Here is a 27,775-nt window from a genome sequence, read left to right on the forward strand (position 1 = left end):
CTCCCTGCCTGAGGACCTGGCACATGCAGTAGCTCTAGTCAGTTAGCCCTGCAGGCTGTTCTAGAGTTGAGTCATCCCAGGGAGGGGTGCAGGGCCCAGCCTCCTGCCTGAAGATACTTCCTCCTTGGGCCCGAGGAACTGCCTGTGGGGGCGGGGTGGGGGAGAGGGAGACAGTTTAGCTTCTGGGAGGAAGTGGTGCCACTGAGCAGGTGCCTGAGCTTGGGCAGAGCAGTGAAAGTGTGGACTGTCACAGAGCTGTCCCCCACTGGGGCATTCTGCACCTTGGGGACTTGGTCTGGGAACTTTGAGCTGGCAAGCCCTGGCTTCCTGGAGGAGGAAAGGGGAAGAGAAATCTGCTGGGGGAGGAGGGTCGAGTCAGCACCCTGTCATAATGGAAACAGCACGGGCCTGAGTGTCAGCACACTTCCCCTCCCAGGGCTCCGAGTGCTGCCTGGTTAACCCCAGTCCCGGGGTGTGGGGGAGCAGGGCTCCAGTGGCAGCAGGTGAAAAGCGCCCTGGTGACAGGGTATGGGGGACACTGCCCACTGAGCCCAGCATGCTAGGCTGTCTACACCCCACGATCTAAGCCTCTCACTTCCCTCATTCCCTGGTCTGAGCAGGGAGCCGCAACCGCCTTTGGGGACCACAGATTTCTCTCTAGATTCCCAAAGATGGCTCTTGACCCTGGTCATACAGGCCAGGGAGGACAAGGACATCTTGGTGGGAGGGACGGCCCTTCTGGTAATTTGGCCCTTGCAGGCAGCAGCCCCTCTCAGGTGGATGGGGAAGGTCATGCCCTCATGTCGGGGTGCCTGGCTGTGGGAGGCGGAGCCCAGAGGAGGGCAGGCCGCGGGGACAGGGTGCTCTGAGACACACCTTCCAAGGACAGTCTGGCCCCATCCTCTCCACACAGAAGGTTCCCGCCCTGCTGTGCCGTGGACCCTGTAGGGGAAGGGGGCATCCCCTCTCAAAGGTCATTGCCCCACAAGTGTGGGGGAACCGCAGTCCTGCCTACCCCGTGTGGCCGCATGATGTGGCAGGCAGGTGACTTCGCGTCCCCAACTAGGCCTCGGTTTTCTGGCCCGTAAATTGGGGTGGCATGGTGATTCTTCTAGTCGGACGTCTTCCAGGCCCAAGCTGAGCTGGCGTTTGGGGACCTTGCCTCCCCTGGCCCGGCCCCGCCCCCGGCCCGCTTCCTCCTCCTCCCAGGGGCGGGCGTCGGCGGCCCGGTGTCCGGCCCAACCCCGGCCCCGCGCTGCGCGGGCAGCCCCTGCCCCGCGCCATGTCCGCCGGCTGGTTCCGCCGCCGCTTTCTGCCCGGGGATCCGCTTCCCGCGCCGCGGCCGCGGCCGCCTGGGCCCCGCGCCAGCCCCGTGCCTTACCGGCGACCTCGTTTCCTGCGCGGCTCGGGCTCCGGCCCCGGCGCGACCGATGTCCCACGCCGCACCGACGCCCGGCCCGTACGCTGCCCGGCGCGGGGCCGCACGCTGCCCTGGAACGCTGGCTACGCTGAGTGAGTGCTCCCATCGCGGCCACCCCTCTGCCTCGGGCCCCTCCTAACCCAACACCCTGGTCTGAGCTACCCTGAGCAGACCTAGACAGCAGGCCGAGCCGAGGCAGTGACCCTTCTACAGAGCGGGCCATCAAGTCTTCACCTCGCCACCCTCCCAGCCGCCTTTTCCTTGGGAGGAGGCTGGAGGTGGGGAAGACCTGCACCCCAAGACCTGCGAATGAGAGCAGAACCGCCCACCCCTCTAGCAGCTTCTTTACTCTCCCAGACCCTTATACCCCTGCCCTGCCTTATGCCTGACACTGTGTGGGACAGGAGCCTGGCTGAGTTGGGGCAGGGGACAGGAGGGGGAAACCCGGACTCCCTGGGCATCAGCGCCTCTCGCTTTGGACAGATAGGAGGAAACTTGCCTCCTGGTTTGTCCAGCAAGAGAGCCTGCCTCTTCTGTATGTGCCAGCTTGATCCTCTGTGCCCAGTGGGCCATAGGTACATCTCTGAGGGGTCACACATCACTCCCCGGCCACAGGATCATCAATGCAGAGAAATCTGAGTTCAATGAGGATCAGGCAGCCTGTGGGAAACTGTGTATCAGACGCTGTGAGTTTGGAGCGGAGGAAGACCAGGAGTGGCTGACTGTGTGTCCAGAGGAGGTAAGTGTTGGCCTGCCTGCAAACGGAGGAGGCACAAGCCAAGATGCTCGCCCTTCTGCAGGCAGAGCTAGGGGACAGCTGGAGAAGCCAACCAGGGCCTGACGCCAAGCCCTTCCTGTGCAGTTCCTGATTGGTCATTACTGGGCCCTGTTTGATGGGCACGGTGGTCCTACTGCAGCCATACTGGCTGCCAACACCCTGCACTCGTGCCTGCGCCGGCAGCTCGAGATCGTGGTAGAAAGCATAATGGCCTCGCAGCCTCCCATGCACCTCAGTGGCCGCTGCATCTGCCCGAGTGACCCCCAGTTCGTGGAGGAAAAGGACATCAAGGCAGAAGACCTGGTGGTCGGGGCCCTGGAGAATGCCTTCCAGGAGTGTGTGAGTGTGGTCTTGGGCCGGGCGGGGGTGGGCGGTGGGAAGTTTCAGGGGATGGGGGAGGGACCTGAAGGAGCTGGGAGTGGTGTGCACTGTGGTGACCATCACAGATCTTTGGGCTGGAAGGACAAGGCTGGGGTGATTGGTTCCTCATGTCCGTAGATGTCATCCCTCCTCATGTGGCGCCTGCTGGGTGTGGAGCACTTTTACCTGCATTGTTGTTGCACGACCTGTGGTCTTTGATGCAGGGGCTGGTTTCCCTTCCTGTTTTGAATAGCACTTCTCTTGTCTAGATCTTGTGGCTACAGGGAGATCCCTGGAGTCATGACTGGTCGTGGGGTTGGGATGGCCAGGCCTGCAGGTGGCAAGGGAACTGTCAGGCAGGGCAGAGTGGGACAGAGGCAGTCTGCCCAGAACCTAAAGGGGACTTGGTTTGCTCCAGGATGAGGTGATTGGGCGAGAGCTGGAAGCCTCAGGCCAGCAGGGTGGCTGCACTGCGCTGGTGGCCGTCTCTCTGCAGGGCAAGTTGTATGTGGCCAATGCTGGGGATAGCAGGTGAGTGCATCTCTACAGAGTGGGCAGCAGTCATGGGCTGTGAGGACAGTGCAAAGTGACTAGATGAGGAGGGATAGGAATTGGGAGGGTTGTGTTTGATGTTTGCACATGTCAGGTGAGGGCTAACAGTGGTCGTCAGGGCAGGGACCTTGGCTGAGCCTTTTAGGTAGATGCTGGGCAGTCATGGCCTTGGGCGAGTGTAGGGACTACCTAATAGAGACCTCCCCTGCCCAGGGCCATCTTGGTGCGGAGAGATGAGGTTCGCCCACTGAGTTCTGAATTCACCCCAGAGACAGAGCGGCAGCGGATCCAGCAACTGGTAGGTGCCCTTGGCAGGGGAAGGCTGTGGAGCTGCAACTCCTGGGGTCTACACGGGGCCACAGGAGGCAGGCTGACCAGAGCATGGCTGCTCACCCCAGGCCTTTGTCTACCCTGAGCTTCTGGCCGGTGAGTTTACCAGACTGGAGTTCCCTCGGCGGCTGAAAGGAGATGACTTGGGGCAGAAGGTTTTATTCCGTGATCACCACATGAGTGGCTGGTGAGCCTGGTGGGGTGGAAGGTTGGGGTGGGGAGAGCCCTGGGGTCTAGGCCCAGCTGTGTCACCCGGGGCAGTGATGTTTCACCTGGGCAGGGTAGCTTAGCTGGGCCTGGGGCTTGGGATCTTGGCTAATGCTGCATTACTCCTGCTAGGAGCTACAAACGCGTGGAGAAGGCAGACCTCAAGTATCCACTAATCCATGGTCAGGGCCGGCAGGTCAGTATCTAGCCCCCTTCAAGAATTCTCTAGTTGCCACCTTAGGCCTTTTGCTGGACCTGTTTGCCATCACCTCATGCCTTCCCTGCCCCCAGGCTCGATTACTGGGCACACTGGCTGTCTCTCGGGGCCTAGGAGATCATCAGCTCAGAGTCTTGGACACCAACATCCATCTTAAGCCCTTCTTGCTCTCCATCCCACAGGTGAGGGGACCATATGGTCCATTCTGGCTTCCATTTGCCCAGAAAGGCAGGCAGTGAGGCTGTCGGGAGCCAGGAAAGGGGCGCTGAAAGATCCTCAGGCTTAACTTGCAGGTGACTGTGCTGAATATGGACCAGCTGGAGCTCCAGGAGGAGGATGTGATTGTCATGGCAACCGATGGACTTTGGGATGTCCTGTCCAATGATCAGGTGGCACGGCTGGTGAGAAGCTTCCTCCCTGGAAACCAGGATGACCCGTACAGGTACCGTAGCTCCCAGGAACCCTTCTGGGCTTGGGAACTAGTAGCAACACCAAGTAGTTAGGGCTGGGAAGACTAGTGCCAAGGGGCCTCGATTGGTGGTCAGGACCTGGCTTTTCTCCTGCTTTCTCGGGAGGACTGGGTTCCCCATTATGTCGTCCTCCCAGGCTTGTTGCTGTCTGGTCCACAGATAGTATTTTTTTATTTCCAGCTGCTCAGTTCTCCCAGGGGGCTGGCTTTTGTCTCTTGGTTCTTCCCTTTGAAGCACACAATGGCCTTTGCAGGTTTTCCGAGCTGGCCCAAATGCTGATCCACAGCACGCAGGGGAAGGAGGACAGTACCACGGGGGAAAGGCAGGTGTCCTACGATGACGTCTCCGTGTTTGTGATACCACTGCACACCAAGAGCCAAGGAAGCAGTGGCCACTGAGGACTCAGAATGTGTCCCGGTACTGTTCCAGGGCCACATGTGGTCTGTCTGCCCTGTTCTGGCACAGCCCTATATCCCTGCCATCCACCCCAATTAATACTCACTACAAGGAGAAACATACCAGACAGATAGAGTTGGCAGGGTCTGGCCTTCTGTGGGGACATTCCTCTGGAGGTGAAACTGAATGCAGGTCTCCTCAAACAGGCTCTTCCACGGCCCCACAGCAGGATTCTCAGGTAGGGAAACCCAGATTAAGGTAATAAACTTGAGATGCCAGGAGGGGCAGCCAGCCCATTTGGACTCAAGTCTTCAAGCCATGAATAATACCAAGGCATCTGTACAACCCCCCGAGGACCACGCCAGTGCCTCAGGGAAATCTACGGACATCTGCTACAACAGCCATCATAAAGGCAGTCCCTAAGGAGACGAGCTCAGGTCTCACCCTGCCTTCCTCTGCCACTAGAGGCAGGGCACAAACACTGGGGCTGTGGCTAGCAGGGAACAAAAGGGGCAAGAGTTCCTAGAATTGGTTGGTAGAGAAGTGCAATGTGGTCACTTCTACTTTGACCCAACTGGTTGCTTGTCCCTGGCCCTAGCAATGACTCTGCTTTGTTGCACCCCATCCATCACTTCTATTATTAAATGTTTATATACAAAACAGCCCTTGTGGATCATGAATTGATGTACAGCTGGATTCAGAACACCTTTGCCATTTATCACCTTCTAGTGGGTCACTGTGCCGAAAATCAGAGCTATGTCTTCTCTCAGTTCTCAGCCCCAAGAATGGAAAGGAGGTCTCTAGCCAACCACTGGTGAGCACCAGACTTCTGGTTACACCCCTTTCACTTTTGAATGCAAGAATCTATAAAGCTAGACTTAAAGTTATTTGTTGACTATATGGCAAAAATGCATCAGGTCTTCAACTGTTCTGCCTCTTTCCACACTCACCCAGTTTACAATTAAGGTGAAATCTTATTTGGCAATTGACAGCCTTAGACTACAGTGGGGCACAAGATCCATGAGTGCATGGATGCAGGAGGGCTGCCCCTCACCCAGTCTGTTAGCCCATGGACTGAGGATCTGCATCCTTGTTTTGTGTGGGTGCTCAACATGCTTGATTTCATCATCCTGGGCTCCATGGTCATTGGACGAGAAGTGACCAAACAGGCTTTCCTTCTAGGTCTGCCCGAAAAGGTGATGGTATGTGAAGTAAATGAGCCAAGTGGAGTCGTTTTGGCACTGGAAGACCTGTGCTGCCCCTTTCAAATGTTGCCATTCAGCAACACACTCAGTTGCCCAGGCATCACATACACTTTCAGGCATACACTTCCTCCTTCCTCAGCACAGTTGTGTGTGTGGGCAACATGCAGTGCCTTTTACACAAGTCAGCTGCTGAGCCATCTCCCCCACAGTAGGCCTCCTACTGACCTATCTACTTTTTGCTCTAAGTCGAGGAACAGGTGCCAGGTGCACTGTAGGTCTTTTGATTTCAAGTAGGCCAACAACTAGAGTGGCTGCTACAAGAGCACAGGTGAGGGTGTCTTTATCCTTGAAAAAACATTTTTTAGATAAGCCTATGCCCAGTGTACCATACAGAGCCAGGGCCCATGATGTTCCCTCTGCCATCTGTCAGTATCCCTCACCAAGCTCCAATGACCTGGCACAAAGTGGTATGCTTAAGGCTTCCTCTCTTGTTTTGGAGAGCCAGAGAAGAGGCAGGAAGCAGGTTCTGAAGCTCTGAGGATAATGAGTAATGAGTTGCAGATTCCAGCAATTACAACTCACCAGCCAGGCCATGGCTTGCCAAGCATTGTGGCTAAAATCTCCTACCAGGTCTCAGATAGGAATCCCAAGTAAGAGGACTCATAGTCCTTGCCCTGCAGAAGCTAGGGCCTAGCAGGACAAAACTTATTCCAGCTAGAGGTTGCCAGTTTGATCAGGAACTGAGGTCAACAGGGAGACCAATGTATATGCCAGATAGGTTTTGAAAATCAAGGTTGGCTCAGGCCTACCTTCCTGTGACTTCTGGGCCTATGGCTATTTATTACAGCCTGGAGTCACATGCTGGGCACAGGGTCTAGGACTTCCTTCTCCAGCCCATGGGACTTCATCACTGATTCAGTAAAGGGATATCCCTGGAACCGAACAATCCATTCTCACTGCATTTCAGCAGAATGCTGCAGAATGGAATACAACACACTCCTCCTGCAGCTCTGGGAACCAGGCACACAGTGCCACAGAGACCTCAATGGAAGAGCTGCGACCATAAAACCACTAAAGACCGGTAACATGGAAAAAAATGTTTATATGTTAAGTACAAAAAGGACATAAAATTGTATTTACAGCAGATAATAACTATGTAAACACACCAGGAATCTATGCACAGAAAGGTCTAGAGGAACATTTAACACCAAAAGATTAACATTGGTAGCATTTGGGTGGCCAAGTGATTCTTAGAGTTCCCAAATTTTCTTTAATAAGCAGTAATTACGATTGCAAGGGAGAATCATGTGTAAAAAAATACTTGACTGGCTGGTGGTAGGGTAGTGCAGTGTTGCTCTCATACAAAGCAATGGTTTTGGCCCTGACTCTGACGGAGGGTGGTAAGCAGACCCTCCTCCTCCAGGAAGGCCTGGGCACCTCTGGCTCCCACTGAGAGCAGCCCTATGGCCCCAGGTGTTTGTTACTTTCCTCCCTTCCTCCACCTTACCCAGCTCCATTTTGTTCTTTTCAGTCAACTCCAGAGCCAGCTTTGCAGCTCCATGGTTCAGGAATTGCTGTGAGGTGGCATGTCAGCTTTGGACGCATCACACACCTCCTGCTGGGCGACTCGTGTATGGTGGTGACTCTGGCTGCACATGTGTAAGTCCCACAGCCTTTCCTGTTAACGCAATCTGTGAACGGCTATTCTTAGCCTGAATTTTCTATCCTGAAAAGCTGCAAGTAGGCAGTTAATAGCTGAGTTTGTGGTTTCTTCAAGTCCCTCCACTGGCGTCTCAGTGGGTGGTACTGTGGCAGCTCCAGATTTCCAGGCTACAGTAGAAAAGGTGTACGCCTCTTGCCCTTTCAATCTAGGGAACAACTCAAAAACTAATTGCTTAAAAAAAGAAAAAGTGCTATCAATTCACAACCTATCCCTGCTGCTCAACAGAGGCAGGGATGGCTGTTTTAGCCCCTAGTAACTATGCAATCTTGGGCAAGTCACAGCCTTGTTGAAATCTCCTTCTGGATCTACAGGGACTGCTGCCTGCACACGTTTGCTTGGGAACACTGGGAAATAACATGTGCTGCTCTGCTCTAAGGCCAGGCAGGGAAGGAAAAGGCCATGGGCTAGCTGTAGTTCATCTCAACTTTGGCCTGGCTAGATCCCCTTGATGTCCCAAAGAGAAAACAAGGAATTGCTGGGAAAGGGGAACCGGGGAAAGGGGAGTGACCTGCAACCGGCAAGGAAACTTCAAGCAAACTGAAAATGCTCTGCTTCCAGCGTCCTGTTCTCAAATGCCAGAAGCCAAGAAGCAAGAGTGACTGCCACACACAGGCAGACAGCACTGCCAGGCAAAAGGGGGCTAATACTGCAGGGAGAGCCCCAAAGTGCGGCTTGAGGAACACTAGGGAGTTGTCCCAAGACCCTCACTTAGCTGCCATGGAAACAACAAACACTCGAAGTTTTGTCAAGTCTCCCAAAGGTAAGTAGGTAATAAGGAAGACTTACTAACACTTGTGGCAAACACTGTTAGCAAGGACACAGCCTTTCTCCCAGGTTGCAGAACTCCAAAAACTACATATATACATACATATATATATATGCACAAACACACATAGATGCATCTATGTATGTGTACAGGTGGATTTAAGTGAAGGTGCATATACTGTGCTAAAATACAAACAGAAATCAAAGGTCATATATAAAAAGGCTAAATAGAACATAACACAGGCTTAAAACCAGCTCTGGACTGGGTCCTGGGGCAAGGGTGGTCTCATCTAGAGACTACATACACAATTTGTGGTGAGCAGGGAAGGCATCAGTGTAAACAACTCAGACTCACTCCACAATACTGGCCCACAGGAAAGCGTGATGTAGCTCATGTACAAAACATAGATGAGGACCTTGCTTTTGTACAAACCGAGCACAGTAGGCACCCAGAAGATTGTGGGTTTGTCTTGAAAGGGACTATACCAAGCTGCTGCTAAATCTCCCACCAAGCCCATCCTCTTCCTTCCCTTTTAGGATCTTAGACCCTTTCCAACCCAACACTCAGGGCTCAGAGTCTTCCCATCCATCTCCACACTGCAAAGCATTCCTATCTGTCCCTTTCACTGACCTCAAGATATATGAAGACTTATTCCTGTAAATGTTTGGCACCAAAGAAACATGATGCTTGTGGAATAATGCCACAATTACACAGGGAGATCCAGTAACAAGACATGCAGGGGGAGGTGAAGGGGCATTGAGCTGCACTAGCATCTCAAAACCAGAACTGTAGCTTCCCATGCATTCATGGGGGTGACAGAGGGATGTGCAGAACTGACGACCCCACCGGCTCCTCAGCAGCAAATACATTCACAATAGAAGGCGCCTCAAGAGCCCCCACGATACCCTAACCATGAGTCTGGCCACTCCTCCAGTGACAGCTGGAAAAGCTGCATCTCAAAGGAGTCTGCTGCACCAAGAATGCTTCTGAAGAACCTCAGCAAAGTGACTCCCTTTTGAGCAGATGTGCAGCACTTTCATGGGGAGGCCATGTGAAAAGATGTTCTCCAGCCCAGTCAGATGATTCGGTCCTACTATTATCTCAGTCCCCTCTGAGTTTTTGTTTGTTTTTTATTCCTGCTGGTCACCATCACTGTACAGAAAGAGCCACGCTGCATCAGGATCAGTCATCAATGGTTGGCAACCAGAAGGCCTGCAAAAAGAACGTAAGTCCACTTTAAAAAGCTCAGCAACTGCACACAGCTGAAGGTTCTTCATACTCCACCCCGCACATCATAGTACACAACCCCAGTGGTGGAGGACTTGTGGCCTGATGACCCTCCTGACCAACTGACTGATAATCTATGGCTAAACAAACACTCTACCCATGAAAATAAGCTGGTTCTGTCTCCCTCTAGCATTCACTGTCCACTGTCCAATACAGGCTTCATGTCAAAGGGAAAAATAAGTGTTGCTGGGGAGGGGGCTGTCTGCTGATGCATCCCCTTATCTCAACAAGACCTTTCCCTCTGAGACATAACAATGGGAGACCGAATTTCTTCTGAAATGGGGAGGGGACAGTGTTCTCTGGGTAGACTAGTAATGGAATGCCTCATTCTCAAATACCCAGGTACATTTTTTTTAGAGGGTCCAAGAAAACTAGAAAACTAGAAGTAAAATTCACTGATTCCTTGGTTTGCTGGTTAAGTCCACCCAGAAAGAGATAAGAGATTGTTAACATAAGAGTTAACAATCAACTGTAAGAATTACTGAGCAATTCAGTATATACTAAAAGGAATGGAAAGTTCAAGTCTCTAGCCACACCAGGTTAATTCAGAATATGTTAAGGAGTAAAATAACTACCATGTATAGTGTAAGTGATTGATTTGAACCCAAATCTATAGTACCAAAAAAAAAAAAAAAAAAAAGGGCAAGTAATCGGGCAACTTTAGAGGTGATCCTGACCATGAGAAGTGAAAGGCCAGCCCAAACAAAGAACACAAATGGGAGTCAAACTGAGGAAGCCACCAGTTGAAAAGTGAACTTGGGTGCTAGTCAAGTGCCTATGTGGAATAAGCTTTCTCTGCTTGCTGAGAGAACTACCATCCCAACTGGAAAGAGTCCTTTGTGGAAGACACTTGTCATTCACATACCATGTTGGAACATGCGCTGGCAAAGGTCATGAATTTGGGGTTGAACTGCAAACAGGTAATGGGGCCTGTGTGTTTACCATCCAACACAGCTACTTTTATACCACTCTCTCCATTCCAAACATGAATCTTGCCATCCTCTGAACCTAGAAGGTGATCAAAGAAAAATTTAAAGAGTTCAAGATACAACACAGATAACTTGGAAATAGACTTAATTTGAGGCCTGAAGATAAACCAAGGACCCAGTCCTCAGTAACAACTGAAAGAAGAGACAGTCATGGAAAATGTTTCAGGATTTAATTTTGGTCCTGCTTATTTGAGCATAGGCAAGTCACTCTCCCCCTAACTTTAGTTTTCTCATCTTAAAAGGGGGGAAGGGAGGGCCCAGTGTGATAGCCTAGTTGTTAAATCCTCGCATCTGCTGAGATCCGATATGGGCGCCAGATTGTGTCCCAGATACTCCACTTCCCTTCCAGCTCCCTGCTTGTGGCTTGGGAAAGCAGTAGAGGATGGCTCAAAGCCTTGGGACCCTGCACCTGTGTGGGAGACCTGGAAGAAGCTCCTGGCTTCAGATCGGCTCAGCTCTGGTTGTTGTGACCACTTGGGGAGTGAACCAGTGGACAGAGGCTCTTTCTTTTTATACCTCCTTCTCTGTAAATCTGACTTTCCAATAAACAATAAAATAAATTTTCAACATAAACTAACAGGGTGGAGAGAAGAGGCATTGTGGCAGAGCTAGTGAAGCTGTGCCAGGGACAGTGGATCCATCAGAGTGCCAGTTCTACACCATTTCTAAACCTGTTTGCTGCTGATGTGCCTGGGGGAGGGGGTAGCAGATGATGGCTCATATGTTTGGGTCCCTGTCACCCTCCTGGCTTCAGCCCAGCACAACAGTGGCTATTGTAGGCATTGGTTCTTAGTTGCGCTGCCTTTCCAGCAGATGAAAATAAGCACTTTTGGGAAAACAAATTACAGACAAAGGGAATGATATCATTGCCCTACCAACATCTAGCTACTAAGAGGACTGAATGCAGAGTTATAGCAGGAACTCAGTATCCCTAACAAGGCAGTGCTTGTACAGATAAACGCTGGTCTAGGGAAGATCAATACTCATGCCAGTTCAACTGGAGAACCCCACAGTCAGGGCAGGCTGAAGATGCCATGTTCATGGCATAATGTGCTACACAAAAGCCTGAAAATATCCAAACAAATGCTATTATTTAGCTTAAAATAAATCTTTAAATTAAAACATTAATTTGAAAGGCAGATTTATAGAGAGGGAAGAAACAAGAGAGATCTTTCATCCACTGATTCATTCTCTAAAAGGCCACAACAGCTAGAGCTGGGCTGGTTCAAAGACAGGAACTTCTTCCAGGTTTTCCAGATGGGTGCAGGAACCCAAACACCTGGGCCACCTTTTTGCTGCTTTCCTAGGCAGTTAGGGAGCTGGATAAGATGTGAAACAGCTGGAACTCGAACCAATAAACCCTTATGGGATGTTGGCAATGCAGGCAGAGGCTTAACTTGCCACACCATGACACTGGCCCCCTAGCTTAATGTTAAACAACCAAATGCATAGTACCAGAGAAATGATGCCAAGGGGAATAACGGAAGCTCACCAATCATAATAAACTGAGAGTCGGGAGTAAATGAAGCCTCCAGGGTGACAGCTTTGCTGTTGGCATAACCCTGAAACAAAACAGAGCATTTCTCTTGCTGTTATAGGGCCATTAATAAAAGATGCCTAGAAACAATGAAGGAGCATACAACAAATCACTTTTTCCATGAAACTCTCATTGTCATGCACAATACTATCAAAGTTCCAAACATGGCTGACCCCCTTACGTTCAAACCATTATCTTCCATAGCCAAGGAAGCAAGAAAACTGTTGTTAGGAAGAGATTTACATTTAAACACCAAATCTAGATTACCTGGTGATTAATGGATGTCTTAGAATCCAAAAGGAAGAAGTTCAGAAAGCACAGGGAGAAAATGCGAGCCCATGCCTTGACTGCTGAGTCAAAGGCAATGGCTGGTTTACACTCCTGGCTAGCAGTTCTCAGCCCCAGAGGTTATGAGCACACAAACAGCCAGATTTGAAGGTTAGCTCACCCCAAACGTGTGCATCACCACTCCTTTGAATGCATCAATCAGACGGATGAAGCTGCCATTGGTGGAGATGAGAATGAGCTTGCCATCATTGCTGAACTTAAGTCCCGTCCATTCACACGTCCGATCGTATTGCATCTTAAAAGTTGCGAATGGCCCCTGCAAAATGATAACTCCAGACCTAAGGCATATTAAGAATTCTTTTCTTCAGGACCAACTCCTATCCCTGTAAGTTCACTTTTGGATAGGAAAGCAAAGGATCAGCTGGTGCTCTGTCACGCTAATAAGCTACTATATATTTTAAAATTTCTACCTCACCCTAACAATTCCTATAATATCAAGATAAATCAAATATTCAAAGATTTACCTTATCAAAAGAACGAAGGTCATAAAGTTTAACCATTTCAGAGTTGACACCTGCTGCAAAAATTAACCCTTCTGGATCAAAAGAACAAACTGGCTTGCCCTGTAGATGCATGAGGCCCTACAAGAAAAGAAAATAATGAATGCTGTCATTATATAATTTGCTTTTCCAAGTGAAAGTTTAAGAAGGGATATGAAAGATACCAGTCTACCTATTGAACAGAAAAGGCAATTAAAATTTAAAATTAAGCTTTCAAAAAGTCAGACAACAGATTTGCAGTCAATCCTAACAAAAACAACAAAAGGCTCTTGGCAAATTATTTTTTAAAAATTAAGTCAAAATGTATTACAATATATGCTTACTAGCTAACCACAAGGAAAACTGGTTTTCTCCCATGTTTAAAATGACTGTGGAATCCCAGAATAGAACCACTGCTTTCTTCTTTAAGAGAAAGAGATGATAATACTGACAACCACAGAAAATGCTGAAAAAGTTTAACTGTGAGGTAACATTACCTGGCAGTTAGGAGACCGGAGATCCCAAAGTCGAATAGTCTTATCAAGAGACCCGGAAATGAAAGTATCATCCACAGGTGACATAGACAAAGCTACCACTCTGCAATGTATCAAAGCAAACAGCAAAATGACCACAAACTGGATGTGAACTCTAAACCCCATGCCTACCTACATGCACCTGCTCTCTGAAAACTGCAAATTTTTTTAAAAAAAGATAAACTTTAATCATTCTCCAAAATGGCTGCAACGGCTGGAGCTGAGCTGATCCAAAGCCAGGAGCCAGGAGCTTTTGCAGGTCTCCTATGCCAGTGCAGAGACCCAATGCTTTGGGCTGTCCTCTCCTGCTTTCTTAGGCCATAAGTAGGGAGCTGGATGGAAGTAGAGCAGCTGGGAAAGGAACTGGCAGGGAGTTAGCTATTGAGCCATCATGCTGGGCCCTCAAAACTGCCATATTAAGAAACAAAGCAACCACCAGCATAGGCATAAGGTGGGGCAACAGACTGTGCTGGACTGTCCAACTAACTGCTGATCCCAGAACCCCAATCATGAAGAGAATTGCAGGTTCCATGGTCTGACCATGGAGTGCATTTGTCAAAACTGAGCCTCCTCAGAGGCTCAGACAGAACAGGAGACAGCATATCCAAGCACACATGGGGGAAATGGTGGTCCATCGGAGCTTGCAGGGGACACCTGGTACCGCAACAGAGGACAGATGACAGAACAAATGAATCATTTGCCCCAGACATGTTTGGCAGTGAAAATCTGGGCCATCGGAGACCCTAAGGTGGACTATGTCAGCCAGTGGATTCTGGAGAGATTTCATCATACTTGGAATGGCAAGGCTGTCAATTCAGAACTGTTGAACTATTGAAACCACGTGAGCAACACCCTAGGAGCATGCCCCATGTGTTGGTGACCCTGGGATGGGGTGGGAGGTTGAGTGGGGATTCTCCCTTTATCTCCCTCCTTATCCCAGATACACACACACCAAAAAATATGGAAACAATGTTCTTACCCACTTTCCTGTAACCCTTGACCCTTTGTGCCCTGATAAACTATCTAAAGATTATGGAAAAAAAAAAAAGAAAAAAAGAAAGAAAGAAAGAAAAAGCAAGCATTGAAACATTTATCTTCTCCATCCCGATCACAGGCCCATGTGGGTCTGCCACTCACTCAGCTTTGGAATAAATACAAAAATAAAAATTCATCTGCAAAAAAGACAATTTGTATAATGAAAAAAGCAACTTAAAGCCTTAGTGTAAATATATTTTAAAAGGAGAGGTAAGCAGTAATGGTAAGGATGCAGATGGTGGATAAACTGGAACCCTCATCCAATCCTGAAGGAAATGTAAAATGGTACAACTGCTCTAGGAAATATTTTCCAGAGAAAAACAAGATTCAAATTTCACTTTAGGTACATGCCCAAGAAAACTAAAACTATGTTTAAAAACTATGTTTACACACAATTTTATTATTCACAAGAGCCAAAGAGTAGAAAAACTCCAATGTCAATTAATGTGTAAACAAAATGTAATGTATCCATACAGGGGCCAATGTTATGGCTCAGCGGCTTAATCCACTGCCCAGGATCCCTGCTTCCAATTTTAGAATGCTAATTCGAGTCCCAGTTGCTCCACTTTCAATCCAGCTTCCTCCTAATGCACCTGGGAAGACAGTAAATTGGCCTGCCATCCATGTGAGAGACCCAGGAGGAGTTTCTGGCTCCTGCTTTTGGCTTGCCCCAGATATGGCCGTAATAACCAGCTGATGAGAAAATCAACAAGTGGGAAGATCTCACTCCTTCACTCTGTCTTTCAAGTAAATTAAAAAACCTTATCACCATCCCACCCAAATGCTATCTCTCATCATATAATGCAGTAGAATACTGACAATAAAGACATTTAAGTATTGATTCAAGAGAAAATACAGAGGAACTTACGAAACATGCTAAGCAAAAGCCAGACACAAAAGGGGATATAGTCTGATTCCATTTAAACAAAGTCTAAAAGAGACAACTCTTCAGAGACAAAGTAGATTAGTTGTTACCAAGGACTGGGGAAGTGACTGCTAATGGATATAAGGTTTCTCTTTGGGTTAATGAAAATATTATAGAATTAGATAGTGGTGCATAATTCTATGAATATACTAAAACCACTGAACTATATATTTATTTATTTATTTACTTATTTTTATTGGAAAGGCAGATAGAGAGAGGAGATAAAGATCCTCTGAATGTTGTCCCAAGTAGTCACAACGGCCAGAGCTGAGCTGATCTGAAGTCAGGAGCCAAGAACTTCTTCTGTTTTTCCTTCCCCTCATATGCTATCCTGTAAGACAGCTACCTGTTCTATAGTATTCATTTTCTTTGAAAGGCTGAAGACTGCATTATAACATCAGTTACAAATGAAAACTTCCTGATAAAACTGAAATAACTATGAAAAACATGCTGAGTGCAACAGACACATCATTTTATGCTATGGCATCTAGCATCAGAGCTCAGAGGTCTATCTTTCTTTTTTTTTTTTTATTTTTTTTTTAAAGATTTATTTTTATTATTTTTTCATTGGAAAGGCGGATATACAGAGAGGAGAGACAGAGAGGAAGATCTTCCGTCCGATGATTCACTCCCCAAGTGAGCACAACGGGCCGATACTATGCCGATCCGAAGCCAGGAGCCTCTTCTGGGTCTCCCACGCGGGTGCAGGGTCCCAAAGCTTTGGGCTGTCCTCGACTGCTTTCCCAGGCCACAGGCAGGGAGCTGGAAGGGAAGCGGGGCTGCCGGGATTAGAACCGGCGCCCATATGGGATCCCGGGCGTGCAAGGCGAGGACCTTTAACCACTTGCGCCACCGCGCCGGGCCCAAGGTCTATCTTTCTTTAAAAATAAAAAGATAATGCTGCGAAACTGGGCCAGGGTCAGACCCAAAAATGAAGGAGCAGGCAGATGCAGAAAGCCATGAAGGTTTTCTTTTTTTTCTTTTTAAAAAGATTTATTTTTATTATTTTTTCATTGGAAAGGCGGATATACAGAGAGGAGAGACAGAGAGGAAGATCTTCCGTCTGATGATTCACTCCCCAAGTAAGCGCAATGGCCGGCGCTGTGCCGATCCGAAGCTGGGAACCAGGAAACTCTTCCAGGTCTCCCACGTGGGTGCAAGGTCCCAAGGCTTTGGGCCGTCCTCCACTGCTTTCCCAGGCCACAAACAGGGAGCTGGATGGGAAATGTAGCTACTGGGATTAGAACCGGTGCCCATATGGGATTCCTGTTTGTTCAAGGCGAGGACTTTAGCTGCTAGGCCACGGCCCTCTCTCTATAATTCTGCCTTTCAAATAAATCTTCAAAAATTAATTAAGTAGGACTTAGTATGGTAGTCTAGTGACTAAAGTCCTTGCCTTGCATACACCAGGATCCCATATGGGCAGTTCATGTCCCAGCTTTCCACTTCCCATTCAGCTCCCTGCTTGTGGCCTGAGAAAACAGTAGAGGATGGCCCAATGTCTTGGGACCCTGCACCCATGGGAGACCCAGAAAAAGCTCCAGGCTCCTGGCTTTAGACAGGTTTAGTTTCAGTGTTGTGGCCACTTGGGAAGTGAACCAATGGAGGGAAGATCCTTCTCTCTCTAAATCCAACTCTGCAATAAAAACATTTAAAAAGAAAAAAATCAGAGAAATAAATAAAATTAACAAAAGGTTAAGATGCCTGCATCTGATACCACAATATATGGGTTCAATATCCTCTGGTCTCTGACTCTTGCTTCCAGCTAATGCAAACCCTCAGAGACAGTGGCAATGGCTCAAGTGTTTTCCTATCATCCAGGTGGATGACTCAGATTCAGTTCCTAGCTCCTGGCTTCAGCCAGCCCAGGCCAGCACCTGCTTCTGGGGAGTGAACCAGCAGATGGGAGCTAGCTCTAGCTCTCTATTAAATAAATAATTTTATACAAAAGCAATAAATAAATTTTCCTTTGTATCTTCATTATGTTCTTCTAACCGAGTATTTTTATATAGCGGTCTGTTGAAATGAAGACCAGCTACACTGGATGGACCTCATACATCCAATCTTCAATAAATAGTTTTTCCTAGACAATAATTAAAACTATAGAGCCTGGTGCAGTAGCGTAGCAGCTCAAGTCCTCGCCTTGCACATACCGGAATCCCATATGGTTACGAGTCCAGGTCCTGGTGGCCCTGCTTTCCATCCAGCTCCCTGCTCGTGGCCTAGGAAAGCAGTAGAGCACCACTCCAAGCACTGGGTCCCTGCATCAGTGTGGGAGACCTGGAAGCAGGCCCAGGCTCCTGGCTCCAGCTCAGCTCAGCTCAGCTCTAGCCGTTGTGGCCACCTGGGAGAGTGAATCAACAGATGGAAGATCTTCCTCTCTGTCTCTCCTCCTTTGTGTATATCTGACTTTCCAATAAAAGTAAATAAATAAATAAATATATATATGCATATATAAATTACTTTTAACATTTCAGTTTATCTTTGATGTCCAATCCATGCTTCCACATCCTCAGTAAATCAGGAGTTGGCTATTTAGGAAGGGCTAGTAAGACAAAGAATACCAAAATGCTGTGAGGAAACAGCTTCAGTTCACTAATAAAATTTTCTATTCTTCTATTTTCTGAGTTCCTCCAGGGACAAAAGATCTGTAACATTTGGGTCTTACCTTTTGCTATGTCCAGGAAAGTATCTGATGTATTTGTTGTCATGCAAGGACAGGTAACGAATAGTATCTGTAAGAACACAAATAAGGTATGATGTTGCACTATTCACCTTACATTTTCATCATGAAAAGAGGAAGTGAACAAAACACACTGTATTCCAAAACCCGGACTGGATGTGAATAAATAGTGACTGATTCCTCTCTGCAGTTGAAGAGGAGACAATCGACTTCACATAACTCAAAAGCAGGTGACAGTATACACACGGCAGTGCTCACAATTACTCTTTTACTGCCAGTCTTTGCTTTCTTCATAATTACAATGTAACTTGCCCTGCCAACTTCCCCCCACCCCACCTCCTACTCCCCTCTGGCAACAGTTTCAATTTTCCCCAGGGTTCTCCAACAGTAATGTAGACCTACCTAACCACCACCCGAAATGTTTAACTGGATACACAATTTACATAGAAACTGAACAAAATGGAGAATGTAGTAATGTTGAAAGTTGAATAGGAAAAGATCTTTAAGAAAAAAAAATCAAACTCACTGAATATACCAACAAGTCAAAGCAACTAGATTATAACAACATCAAGGGAAGGAATAATAGTTTTGTGTCAGGGGAAAACAAGACAAAATGATTCTTTATGAAAAAGTCAAAAGATGGTGGTGGTGAAGCAAAGTTCCATAAAGTAGGAGCACTATGCTAAAAAGATAAGAAACAAACAAAAGCTGCTAAGAAAATAGGAAATAGTATAAAATGCAAAGACATCAAACATTCTGAAGGCAAACAGAACCCAGGAATAAATAAACAGAAAGCAGCTAGCATTTTATAAGGGTGGTTTCTAAAGAGGGCATTTAACCTGGGAGAGGAAAATGAGCATTTCTCCAACCACAATTCTTTGAAAGCCTCTGCAAACTTCTTCAAGGCAATACAAAGGATTCCTAGTTCTTCTGGTGCTGCAATGACTCACCTGCCCTAAGAAGCAAAGCCTTCTTTCCCATTACCTGGTTTCCAGAGATGAGCAGGGCGTCGCCATCCTCTCCGCCCCACTGGGTAGCTGGCGCGCTGTTCCTGGCAAGGCAGTGGCCTGTACAGTTATCTCCTGTACCGGGGTGGTATCATAGACCCTCAAACTGTACAAACTACTACCTCAGCCTGGAATCAGGCAAAAGGAAATGGAGCGCTGGAGGAACTCTTCAGGATGCACTTGAGATGGGAAAGGCAATGTCCTGACAGCACAGTCCTGGTAGCAAAGCTCAAGTGCCACGTATTTGCCGACTCCTCATTCAATTACTCAGTAAAACAGCCCAACAGAAGATATAGACCAGTCATTCCAGTAATCATATACACATGTTCCTCAGGACCCTAACAATTTGCATTCCTGTCCAACAGCATCAACCTCACTGCTTATTAGTCAGAAAAAAGTAGCAGAAACAATATACTTACAAAAAAAATCAAGTAGCAGAAACAATATGCTTACAAAAAAAATCAAATACAGGCAGGGAAGTCTCAAAAAAGACTCCTGCCCATCTGCTAAAAAACAGACATTGCCAAAATAGTAGTCTAAGTATTTCCTTGTTGAATGACACTAGAAAAAAAAAATTCATACTGCAAAAAGTGGAGCAATTAATAAACCAGCGAGAGAAGTTGAGGGGAGTAGGGAAGGCAGAACCCCAACCGGAATGTTACTTGCTGTAGTTCCATTATCAAGATGGGTCATCTGTTCATTTACAAAGATTTGTCCCAGGAGGAAAGACAAGTAAAAACAGATCATTGCTTTAAAAAAAACTCACACAAGCTTAATTTCTAAAAATAACTTTCACTCTGAAAATAAAAAAGGGAGTGGCCACTGTGATACAGGGAGATGAGACAGAGTTTGAGACACCCAGGATCAGTGCTGGAGTGGCTGAGTCGAGCCCTGGCTACTCCATTTTTCCAATGCAGCTGGCTGCTATAGTGCCTGGGAGGCAGCAAATAAATGGTGTCAAGTATCAGGTTCCCGCCACCCCTGGGGGAAACTTGGATGGAGTTCCTAGCTTCCAGCTTCAGCCTGGCTTGGCCCAGGCTGTTATGGACATTTTGGGAATGAAACAGCAGACGGAAGACCACGATTTCTGTGTCTCTCCCTCTGCCTTTCAAATATATAATCTTTGAAAATAAATCAATAAAAAGGGACAAAATGCAGATATTATGAACTAATCCCTGGAATAAAAAATGACTACTGTCAGTACACTATCCTCTATGACACAGCTCATAAAGCACTAGGTATACACTAAAACCTTCCTTAAATTACTGTAGTTCAAGTATTTGAGAAATCTTTCCTTAGACTTACACACATTTTGAATAGAAAGGTCCTATTTACAACTTGCTGTGTCTCAAGCAGTCTTTCATTTTCTTTTGTTCTGAAAGTATCCACTCAAGTTTCAAGAAGTACAAGCCATAAATGCAATTTAGCTGTTTCCTTTTTCCACTCTCCACACTAGGCTGGAGACTTCATATTCAGTTCAATCCTTCAAAAGTGCTGCTGGCTTGTTCCCAGCATTCTATCAGTCATCATGATGCAATTATCATTACTACATTATGGGAGAATAACTCAACCAGAAGTCACAAAGATTCCATCAACTATTTAACGAAATAAACCATAACCAACCATAACACCCTAAAAAGGTTTACTTACCATCTATTTTGTTTGAGCTGTAAACAACAGTATTTGCTGCATGAGTATATCTGATGAGATCCACACCATACTTCTTACTGTACAAGGTTCTCTTTGGTCTGATGAGGAAATGGGCAGAGAAAGAAAACCATCAAAATCCTCCATCATTGGGACAGGCATTATGGTAATATAAATGAAGTCCCTGCCTGGGCTGTCCACCTCCCATGTTAGGGCTCCAGAGCCAGGGCTGCTAACTGCTAATGCATCTTGGGAGGCAGTGAATGAAGGCTCAAGTGCAAGTTCCTGCTAACCACATGGAGATGCAGACGGAGCGCTGAACTCCTACTTCCTTGTTTGACTTATCCAAGGCCTAGCTGGTGCAGGCATTTTGGGCTGTGAATCAGTGGATGGAAAATCTCTAATAGATTAAACAAAACCTCCATCACCAAATCTGGTATCACCATATAAAGTACCTGAATGATGTGGCAAGGGTGAGAATTTTTGGTCAGGAGTGAAGCTAGAAAACAACTTCTTCCAAAACACAGGAAACAAGAATCAAACACAACAACCATCCAAAGATGACTTTCACTTTGGAATATCCATTGCCATTATCAGAAATAAAAGGCTTAATTCAATTTTCACTATATTGTTTGAAAATAGGCTGTGTGAAAAAGGAAAGCACAGCTATTTGGGAAGAAAGGCACACATAAGTCTTTTTAAATTAAAGAGCAGAGGCACCTCCGAGTCCCTGCTGCTCCACTTCGGATCCAGCTCCTAGGTTATTACTCTGGGAAAGCAGTGACAATGGATGGCCCAATTCCTTGGGCCACAACACTCAAGTGGGACTCTTGAAGGAAGCTCTAGGCTCTTGGCTTCAGACCAGCTCAGCTCTGCCTTCTGTGGCTATTTGAGTGAACCAGTGAATTGAAGAGGAGCGCTTTCTCTCGCCTCTGTAAATATTGCCTCTCAAGTAAAAATGAATAAATTAAAAAACAAAGAGTGACAAGAGTGCAACAAGTACAGAAGCTTTCTTTTATTTTTAAAAGATTTATCTCTTGGGCCCAGTGTGGCAGCCTAGCAGCTAGTTCTCACCTTGCACACACTGGGATCCCATATGGACACCAGTTCTAATCCTGACGGCCCCACTTCCCATCCAGCTCCCTGCTTGTGGCCTGGGGAAGGCAGTTGAGGATGGCCCAAACCCTTGGGACCCTGCACCTATGTGGAAGACCCAGAAGAGGCTCCAGACTCCTGGCTTCAGATTGGTGCAACTCTGGCCACTAAGGCGCTTGGGATATGAATCATCGGATGGAAGACCTTCCTGTTTGACCTCCACTCTGTATTACTTTTTATTGGAAAGGCAGACTTATAGAGATAAAGATCTTCTAACCACTGGTTTGCTCCCCAAATGGCTGCAATGGCTAGAGCTAAGCTGATCTGAAGCCAAAAGCTGCTTCTGGGTCTCCCATCCTGGTGCAGGGTCCCAGGGCAAGAGGGGTTGGGCACAATGATTTGGGTTCCTTTCACATGACTTGGGAGACCCAGACCGAGTGACGGGTTGCTGTAGGCATCTGGATTGAACAGCAGACAGAAGATGTTTTTGTTTTTGTCTCTTTCAAATAAAATGAAATAAAATGAAGTAAATCTGGGGCCAGCACTGTGGCACACCAAGGGAATCCATTGCTTAATATGCCGACATTCTTTTGAGTCCTGACTACCCCAATTTATCTTTTTAAATATTGATTTTTATTTTTGGAAAGTCAGATATACAGAGAGGAAGATTTTCCACCCACTGATTCACTTCCCAAGTGGCCCAATATCTGAAGGTGAGATGATCTGAAGCTAGGAGCCAGGAGCCTCCTCTGGGTCTCCCACAGCAGTATGGTGTGTGCAAGGCAAGGACTTTAGCCGCTAAGTTACTGCACTGAGCCCCAGACTATCCATGTAATCCAGCTTCTTGCTAGTGTGCCTGGAAAGGCAACAAAAAAAAGTATTGGGCCACTGCCAATAAGATGGAGCTCCTTGTCCCTACCTTTGGCCAGGCCCATCCCTGGCTGTTATAGCCATGAGGGAAGTGACCGAACAAATGAAACATGTCTCTCTCTGTGTCACTTTGCATCTCAAAAGGTTAAAACACACACACACACACACACACTCAATCCAAAACTGTTACAATACTACTTAAATCAGAGAAAATAGATTCTTTAAACTCCTGATTATCAATGAAAAACTAGATGAGAAAGTCAGAACTCTTCAACATGCAGGACCTGTCACAGTACCCTAGTGACTCAAGTTCTTGCCTTGCATGCATCAGGATCCCATCTGGGCACCAGTTCATGTCCTGACTGCTCCACTTCCCATTCGTCTCCATGCTTGTGGCCTGGAAAAGCAGTCCAGGATGGCCAAAAGTCTTGGGGCCCTGTATCTGCATAGCAAATCTGGAAGAAGCTCCTGGCTTCAGACTGGCTCAGCTCTGGCCATTGTGGCTGCTTAGGGAGTGAATCATCAGATGGATTATCTTCTTCTCTGTCTCTCCTCCTCTCAGTATATCTGACTTTACAATTTAAAAAAATATATTTCTAAAAGAAATCTCCTTTCCCTCCCCCAACAACAAAAGAGAAGTTCACCTTCTCAATGTAAAATCATCTTGGAACCTAAACAATTAAGATAATTCAGGCAGCCCTAGGAAACCAATTACTTGAACTTTAAACTTTTTCGATGTCAGTGAGACCCATGGCTTCTTATATAAAGCTTATTTCCAAATAAGACTTCTTAGTACAAATGCACTGAATTTTCCATTCTTGCCTTTACTTGAATACTAAGATCAGCAAATACTATCTTGTCAAATCTACTCTAGGATTCTGCTATGGGGTTACTACAGGATAACAGTGAGAGTTGCGTGAGACTGAGTGTTAAGTGTGTGCTTGCTCTGTAAGATCTATGGAAGTTGAACCAAGTATTTCAGCATATTTACAATGGCAAAGGTAGAACCTGAAGACCTAGTGTTGAAAGGTATGTTGTAAGAAAAAGTTAGATCAGGCCCGTATGTCTGTTAATTTATCAGCAACACTACCCTGTGTTCCAAACGACAACAATCTTACTTCATGTCCTTTGCTAGTTTAAACGCAAAATCCTGTGGGCAATGGTTCACGTCCTGACTTCCTGGCTGTTCCACCTCCCAGCTTGTGGCCTGGGAAAGTAGTGGAGGATGGCCTAAAGCCTTAGGACTCTGCATGTATGTCGGAGACCTGGAAGAAGTTTCTGGCTCCTGATCAGTTTAGCTCCAGCCAGTTGTTTCAGTCACTTGGTCTGTCTCTCCTGCCTGAAAAATCTGCCCTTCCAAAAAAAAAGATCCTATGTATTACATCCTTTTAAAATCGAAAAGCAACATTTTCAAGTATTTTGTTAAGTATCTTCTCTCAAACTACGATTCTGGTAATTAAATATGAATTTAAAAAATACTAAAGCATCACCTTGAGTAATTTATATTGCCTATCATAAGCAATATTCTTTATATTCTTTAAATTTAATTTACTTTTGGAAAGCCAAATTTACAGATAGGGAGACAGAAAAAAAAATCTCCATTTCATTGGTACACTCCCCAAACGGCTGCAACGGCCAGAACTGAGCTGAGCTGATTCAAGCCAGTAGCCTAGAGCCTCCTTCAGGTCCCAAAGCTTTGGGCTGTCCTTGACTGCTTTCCCAGGCCACAAGCAGGGAAATGGATGGGAAGTGGAGCTGTTGGGACATAAACCAGCACCCATGTGGGATCCCAGCACTTGAGAGGAGAGGAATAGCCAACTGAGCCATTCCACCAGGCACTAAATTCCTTTAAGTTGACATTTCACTCAATGGACAAACTCTACTATAAAGTTTAAATGAAAAAATGGGAATTAAAAAAACAAATCTTGCTTTAGTCCCTATACCTTACAAAGAAACATGATTCTCTGATGTTGACCTACCCTGGTGGCAGAATTATTCTTCACATTAAAATTTCAACTCGTAGAGACTAACACCCAGTGGAGTGACCTGACCAATGACTGATTCCTGGTCACAAAGCCCAAATTAGAACCCAGCTCTCCTATCAGACCATTTACTCGCCAGAGAGCACAAGTGAGAACTGACCAAAGAAAAATCAGAACAACCTGCCCCAGAGCATCAATCTTAAAATTTCCAATTTGGGTAACTGGATTCTGGTGATGAAGGAGAACATCTTTGTGTTTAGGAAATTCACAAATATTAAGGAATAAAGCACCTTGATAGCTCCCACTCACCCTCCAATGTTTCTGGGGGAAAAAAAAACAATCCATACATAGAATTACTTCTTTACAGAGTGATAAAGAAAATGGGGAGAAATGTAACAAGTTTCTAGATGATATGGGAGTTTTTTCAAACAGTGTTGCAGTTTTCTGTATATTTGTAAGCATGTAAAAAGGCTGCTCAGTGCCCAGCATGATGGCTCAGTGGCTAAATCCTCGCCATGCAGGAGCCAGGATCCCATATGGGTGCCTGGTGCCTCCACATCACATCCAGCTCCCCACTCATGGTCCTAAGCCTTGGGACCCTGCACCCACGTGGGAAACTTGGAAAAAGCTCTTAGCTCTTGGCTTCGGATGGGCTCAGCCCTTGCAGTTGTGGCCACTTGGGAAGTGAACCAGTGGATGGAAAATCTGTCTCTCCTTCTCTCTGTAAACATACCTTTCCAATATAAACAAACAAACAAACAAAAAGGATGCCCAAATGACTAAGCTGCCTTATGTCATAAAACTGGCTGTTACTTTTAACTGGACTTGAAGCCACTGTCATTCTTCCCAACAAGTTGTAACTGCCACATTTGGAAACAAACTAATGAAATGCTAATGAAAGGTTCAGGCAACCTTTATTTCTTAGCAGAGAAGTCACACATCTCTGCCCTGGGGCTCCCTGGTGGAGATTCTAATCAGTGCACATGCAATAAATTATCTCAAGGTAGCAACTTCAAATTACTTCTAGCTCCACAACTCTCACCTGCCTCCCACCTGTCCCCAGCTTCAAGCTTCAAGCAATACTCCTTCCCGAACAGATTCCAGAGGTGGCCTAGGTCTGGAAACCTATCTACTAACTCAAATAACTGCCAAGTAACTAAAGATTACCCGGTATCCAAGGATCCAAATGGCAGCCTATCCCCCATATGCTGCAGGCGGATCCCCAGCCAGGTACGGAATAGTTTCTCACAGACCACGTGGGGAAAAGAATTCAGCCTTACTTTAGATCATCAAAATCACAAAGAGCTAAGTTCTACAAGAGTATCCTTTTTTCAAGGAAATTTTTAAAAATCTAGGATTCAAAAACGATGCACTGGGTCTAAGTAACAGTCTGACAAAACGAGTAGCCACGGAATTACACCAACCATCCTCAGGCCTGCTAGAAAGTAATGAGGAGTGAGGTAAGGCTGCCAGGGTCCCCGGGGAAAAGGCAGAGCCACGCGCTGCTTTTCAGATCTTCGCAAAGGGATGCTGGTGTAGTGGGTTTCCCCGCGACCTTTGGCAACCACAAAGTTTCACGAGAAAGGGAATTTTGATCACTCCATGCGGGACGTAAACTGAGTGTTGGGGGGGAGGGGCGGTGTGTGTGGGAGAGTGAGCAGCACAGAACTGTTCCCTGACGCTTTGTTTTACCGCGAGCTCTCATTTGGATCGGGATGGAACTCCGCCAAGTTCATTTGTGGACGGCAAAAAGAAAAGTTTCCGATGTTTTTTTACCAAGTTCACTAAAACGCGCGGGCTCCGGGCCTGCAGAACTTGGGGAGGGTATGGCGGGGAGGTGGGGTGGGGAGGGAAGGATTGGAAAAGAAAGCAAAGGCCCGTGCGGGCTCCAAAGATGCACGGCACATAAACCGTGACAGCTAAGGACCCCCAACGCTGCGGAGCGGCAGCAGGAAAAGGCCGGCCGAGGCGGAGGGGCAGGGACAGGCCGGGCGCGGTGCCAGGGCTGAATCGAGGTCACCGCGCAGAGGGCAGGGAGCGCGGCCGCCGGCGGCCGAGGCTGCACGGCCAGCACTCCCCTGCAGCTCTGCGTCGAGGCCAGGGCCCGCCAGCACCCTTGACAGTCTGCGGGAAGGAGGCAAAAGCCGTCAGCTGGGCTCAGGAAGGGCCGCCACGGCGTTTAAAGGTCAAGGTCAAGGTGGGGTCTGGCAAGCGATGCATTAGTGCCCAGAGGAGCACGAAGACGCTACCAAAAAAAAAAAAATTTTTTTTCATGCTGTGATCACGGTGACTACCATTATTATTTGGAAAGGAAAAGGTGTGCCGACGGGCAAGTGGCGCCACGGGCTGAGGGGCGCAGCGCGGGGCCAGCGGAGGGAGGGAAGGACCGAGCCCCGGGCCCAGGGCGCCGCCGCACTCACTTGCCCTCCTGGCAGTCATACAGCACGATGGAGTCGTCGTCGCTGCTCGAGATCACCGTCTCGCCGTTGGGGCTGAAGTCAAAGCAGTTAATCTTGTCAGAGTTCTCACGGAACACCTTGGCGACGCGGAAGCTCCGCAGCACGCTGTCGGTGAGCTTCATGGCGGCGGCTGCTGGAAGCCGCGGCGGCGCAGGGCCGGGGCGGGGCCGGCGGCGAGCGGGCGGGCGGGCTCGGCAGGAGCCGACCCGGGCGGGGCGGGCGCCGCGCTGGCGGCCGGCTGGCGGCCTGCCTCTGGCTCTTCCTCCTCCTCTTCCTGCTCAGGCACGGTTTTGCTGCCTAGATCGTGGGCCCTCGCGGACCGTTCCCCCTCTCGCTGTCGCCTCAGGGACAACCGGCGCGACGCCGGCTCATTGTGTCCGCCATCTTGAGGCGACCCGCAGAACAAGCCGAGGATGAGGTGAGGAAGGGTGGGAGGGGGAGAGAGGAGGAGAAAAGGCCTCGGCGCGGCGCACGC

At 47.6% G+C, this 27,775-nt stretch overlaps 2 protein-coding genes across 2 annotated transcripts; one reads left to right on the forward strand and one right to left on the reverse strand.

The window, feature by feature from the left end:
• The first annotated feature begins 1,233 nt into the window (after positions 1-1,233).
• On the forward strand, positions 1,234-5,392 carry PPM1M (protein phosphatase, Mg2+/Mn2+ dependent 1M). Its single transcript, XM_040994585.1, has 10 exons — positions 1,234-1,512; positions 2,036-2,159; positions 2,283-2,537; positions 2,977-3,089; positions 3,324-3,408; positions 3,509-3,627; positions 3,780-3,843; positions 3,939-4,046; positions 4,158-4,306; positions 4,588-5,392. Exons 1-10 carry the CDS (start codon positions 1,283-1,285, stop codon positions 4,730-4,732), a joined length of 1,392 nt encoding a protein of 463 aa, XP_040850519.1. The 5' UTR covers positions 1,234-1,282; the 3' UTR covers positions 4,733-5,392.
• Positions 5,393-7,017: 1,625 nt separating this feature from the next.
• On the reverse strand, positions 7,018-27,488 carry WDR82 (WD repeat domain 82). The gene is made up of 9 exons (XM_040994586.1): positions 27,262-27,488; positions 20,898-20,995; positions 18,226-18,292; positions 13,562-13,661; positions 13,050-13,166; positions 12,686-12,841; positions 12,193-12,262; positions 10,577-10,719; positions 7,018-9,636 (listed from the first exon to the last, which is right to left on the reverse strand). The coding sequence occupies exons 1-9, from the start codon at positions 27,420-27,422 to the stop codon at positions 9,607-9,609; spliced, it is 942 nt and encodes a 313-aa protein (XP_040850520.1). The 5' UTR covers positions 27,423-27,488; the 3' UTR covers positions 7,018-9,606.
• Between the last annotated feature and the right edge of the window lie 287 nt (positions 27,489-27,775).

Source organism: Ochotona curzoniae, unplaced genomic scaffold (assembly GCF_017591425.1).
Source record: "Ochotona curzoniae isolate NIBS_2020 unplaced genomic scaffold, NIBS_Ocur_1.0 contig_908, whole genome shotgun sequence".
NCBI lineage: Eukaryota > Metazoa > Chordata > Mammalia > Lagomorpha > Ochotonidae > Ochotona > Ochotona curzoniae.

What these genes read in the sequence shown, in the direction of transcription:
- WDR82 (XM_040994586.1), bottom strand. Translation starts at nt 27,422, where the DNA reads ATGAAGCTCACCGACAGCGTGCTGCGGAGCTTCCGCGTCGCCAAGGTG. An exon ending in TATGACTGCCAGGAGGGCAA is followed by an intron (nt 20,996 to 27,261) that starts GTGAGTGCGGCG and finishes TTTCCTCATCAG; the next exon opens with ACCAAAGAGAACCTTGTACA. An exon ending in CAGCTCAAACAAAATAGATG is followed by an intron (nt 18,293 to 20,897) that starts GTAAGTAAACCT and finishes GTGTTCTTACAG; the next exon opens with ATACTATTCGTTACCTGTCC.
- PPM1M (XM_040994585.1), top strand. Translation starts at nt 1,283, where the DNA reads ATGTCCGCCGGCTGGTTCCGCCGCCGCTTTCTGCCCGGGGATCCGCTT. An exon ending in AGAATGCCTTCCAGGAGTGT is followed by an intron (nt 2,538 to 2,976) that starts GTGAGTGTGGTC and finishes GGTTTGCTCCAG; the next exon opens with GATGAGGTGATTGGGCGAGA. An exon ending in AACCAGGATGACCCGTACAG is followed by an intron (nt 4,307 to 4,587) that starts GTACCGTAGCTC and finishes TGGCCTTTGCAG; the next exon opens with GTTTTCCGAGCTGGCCCAAA.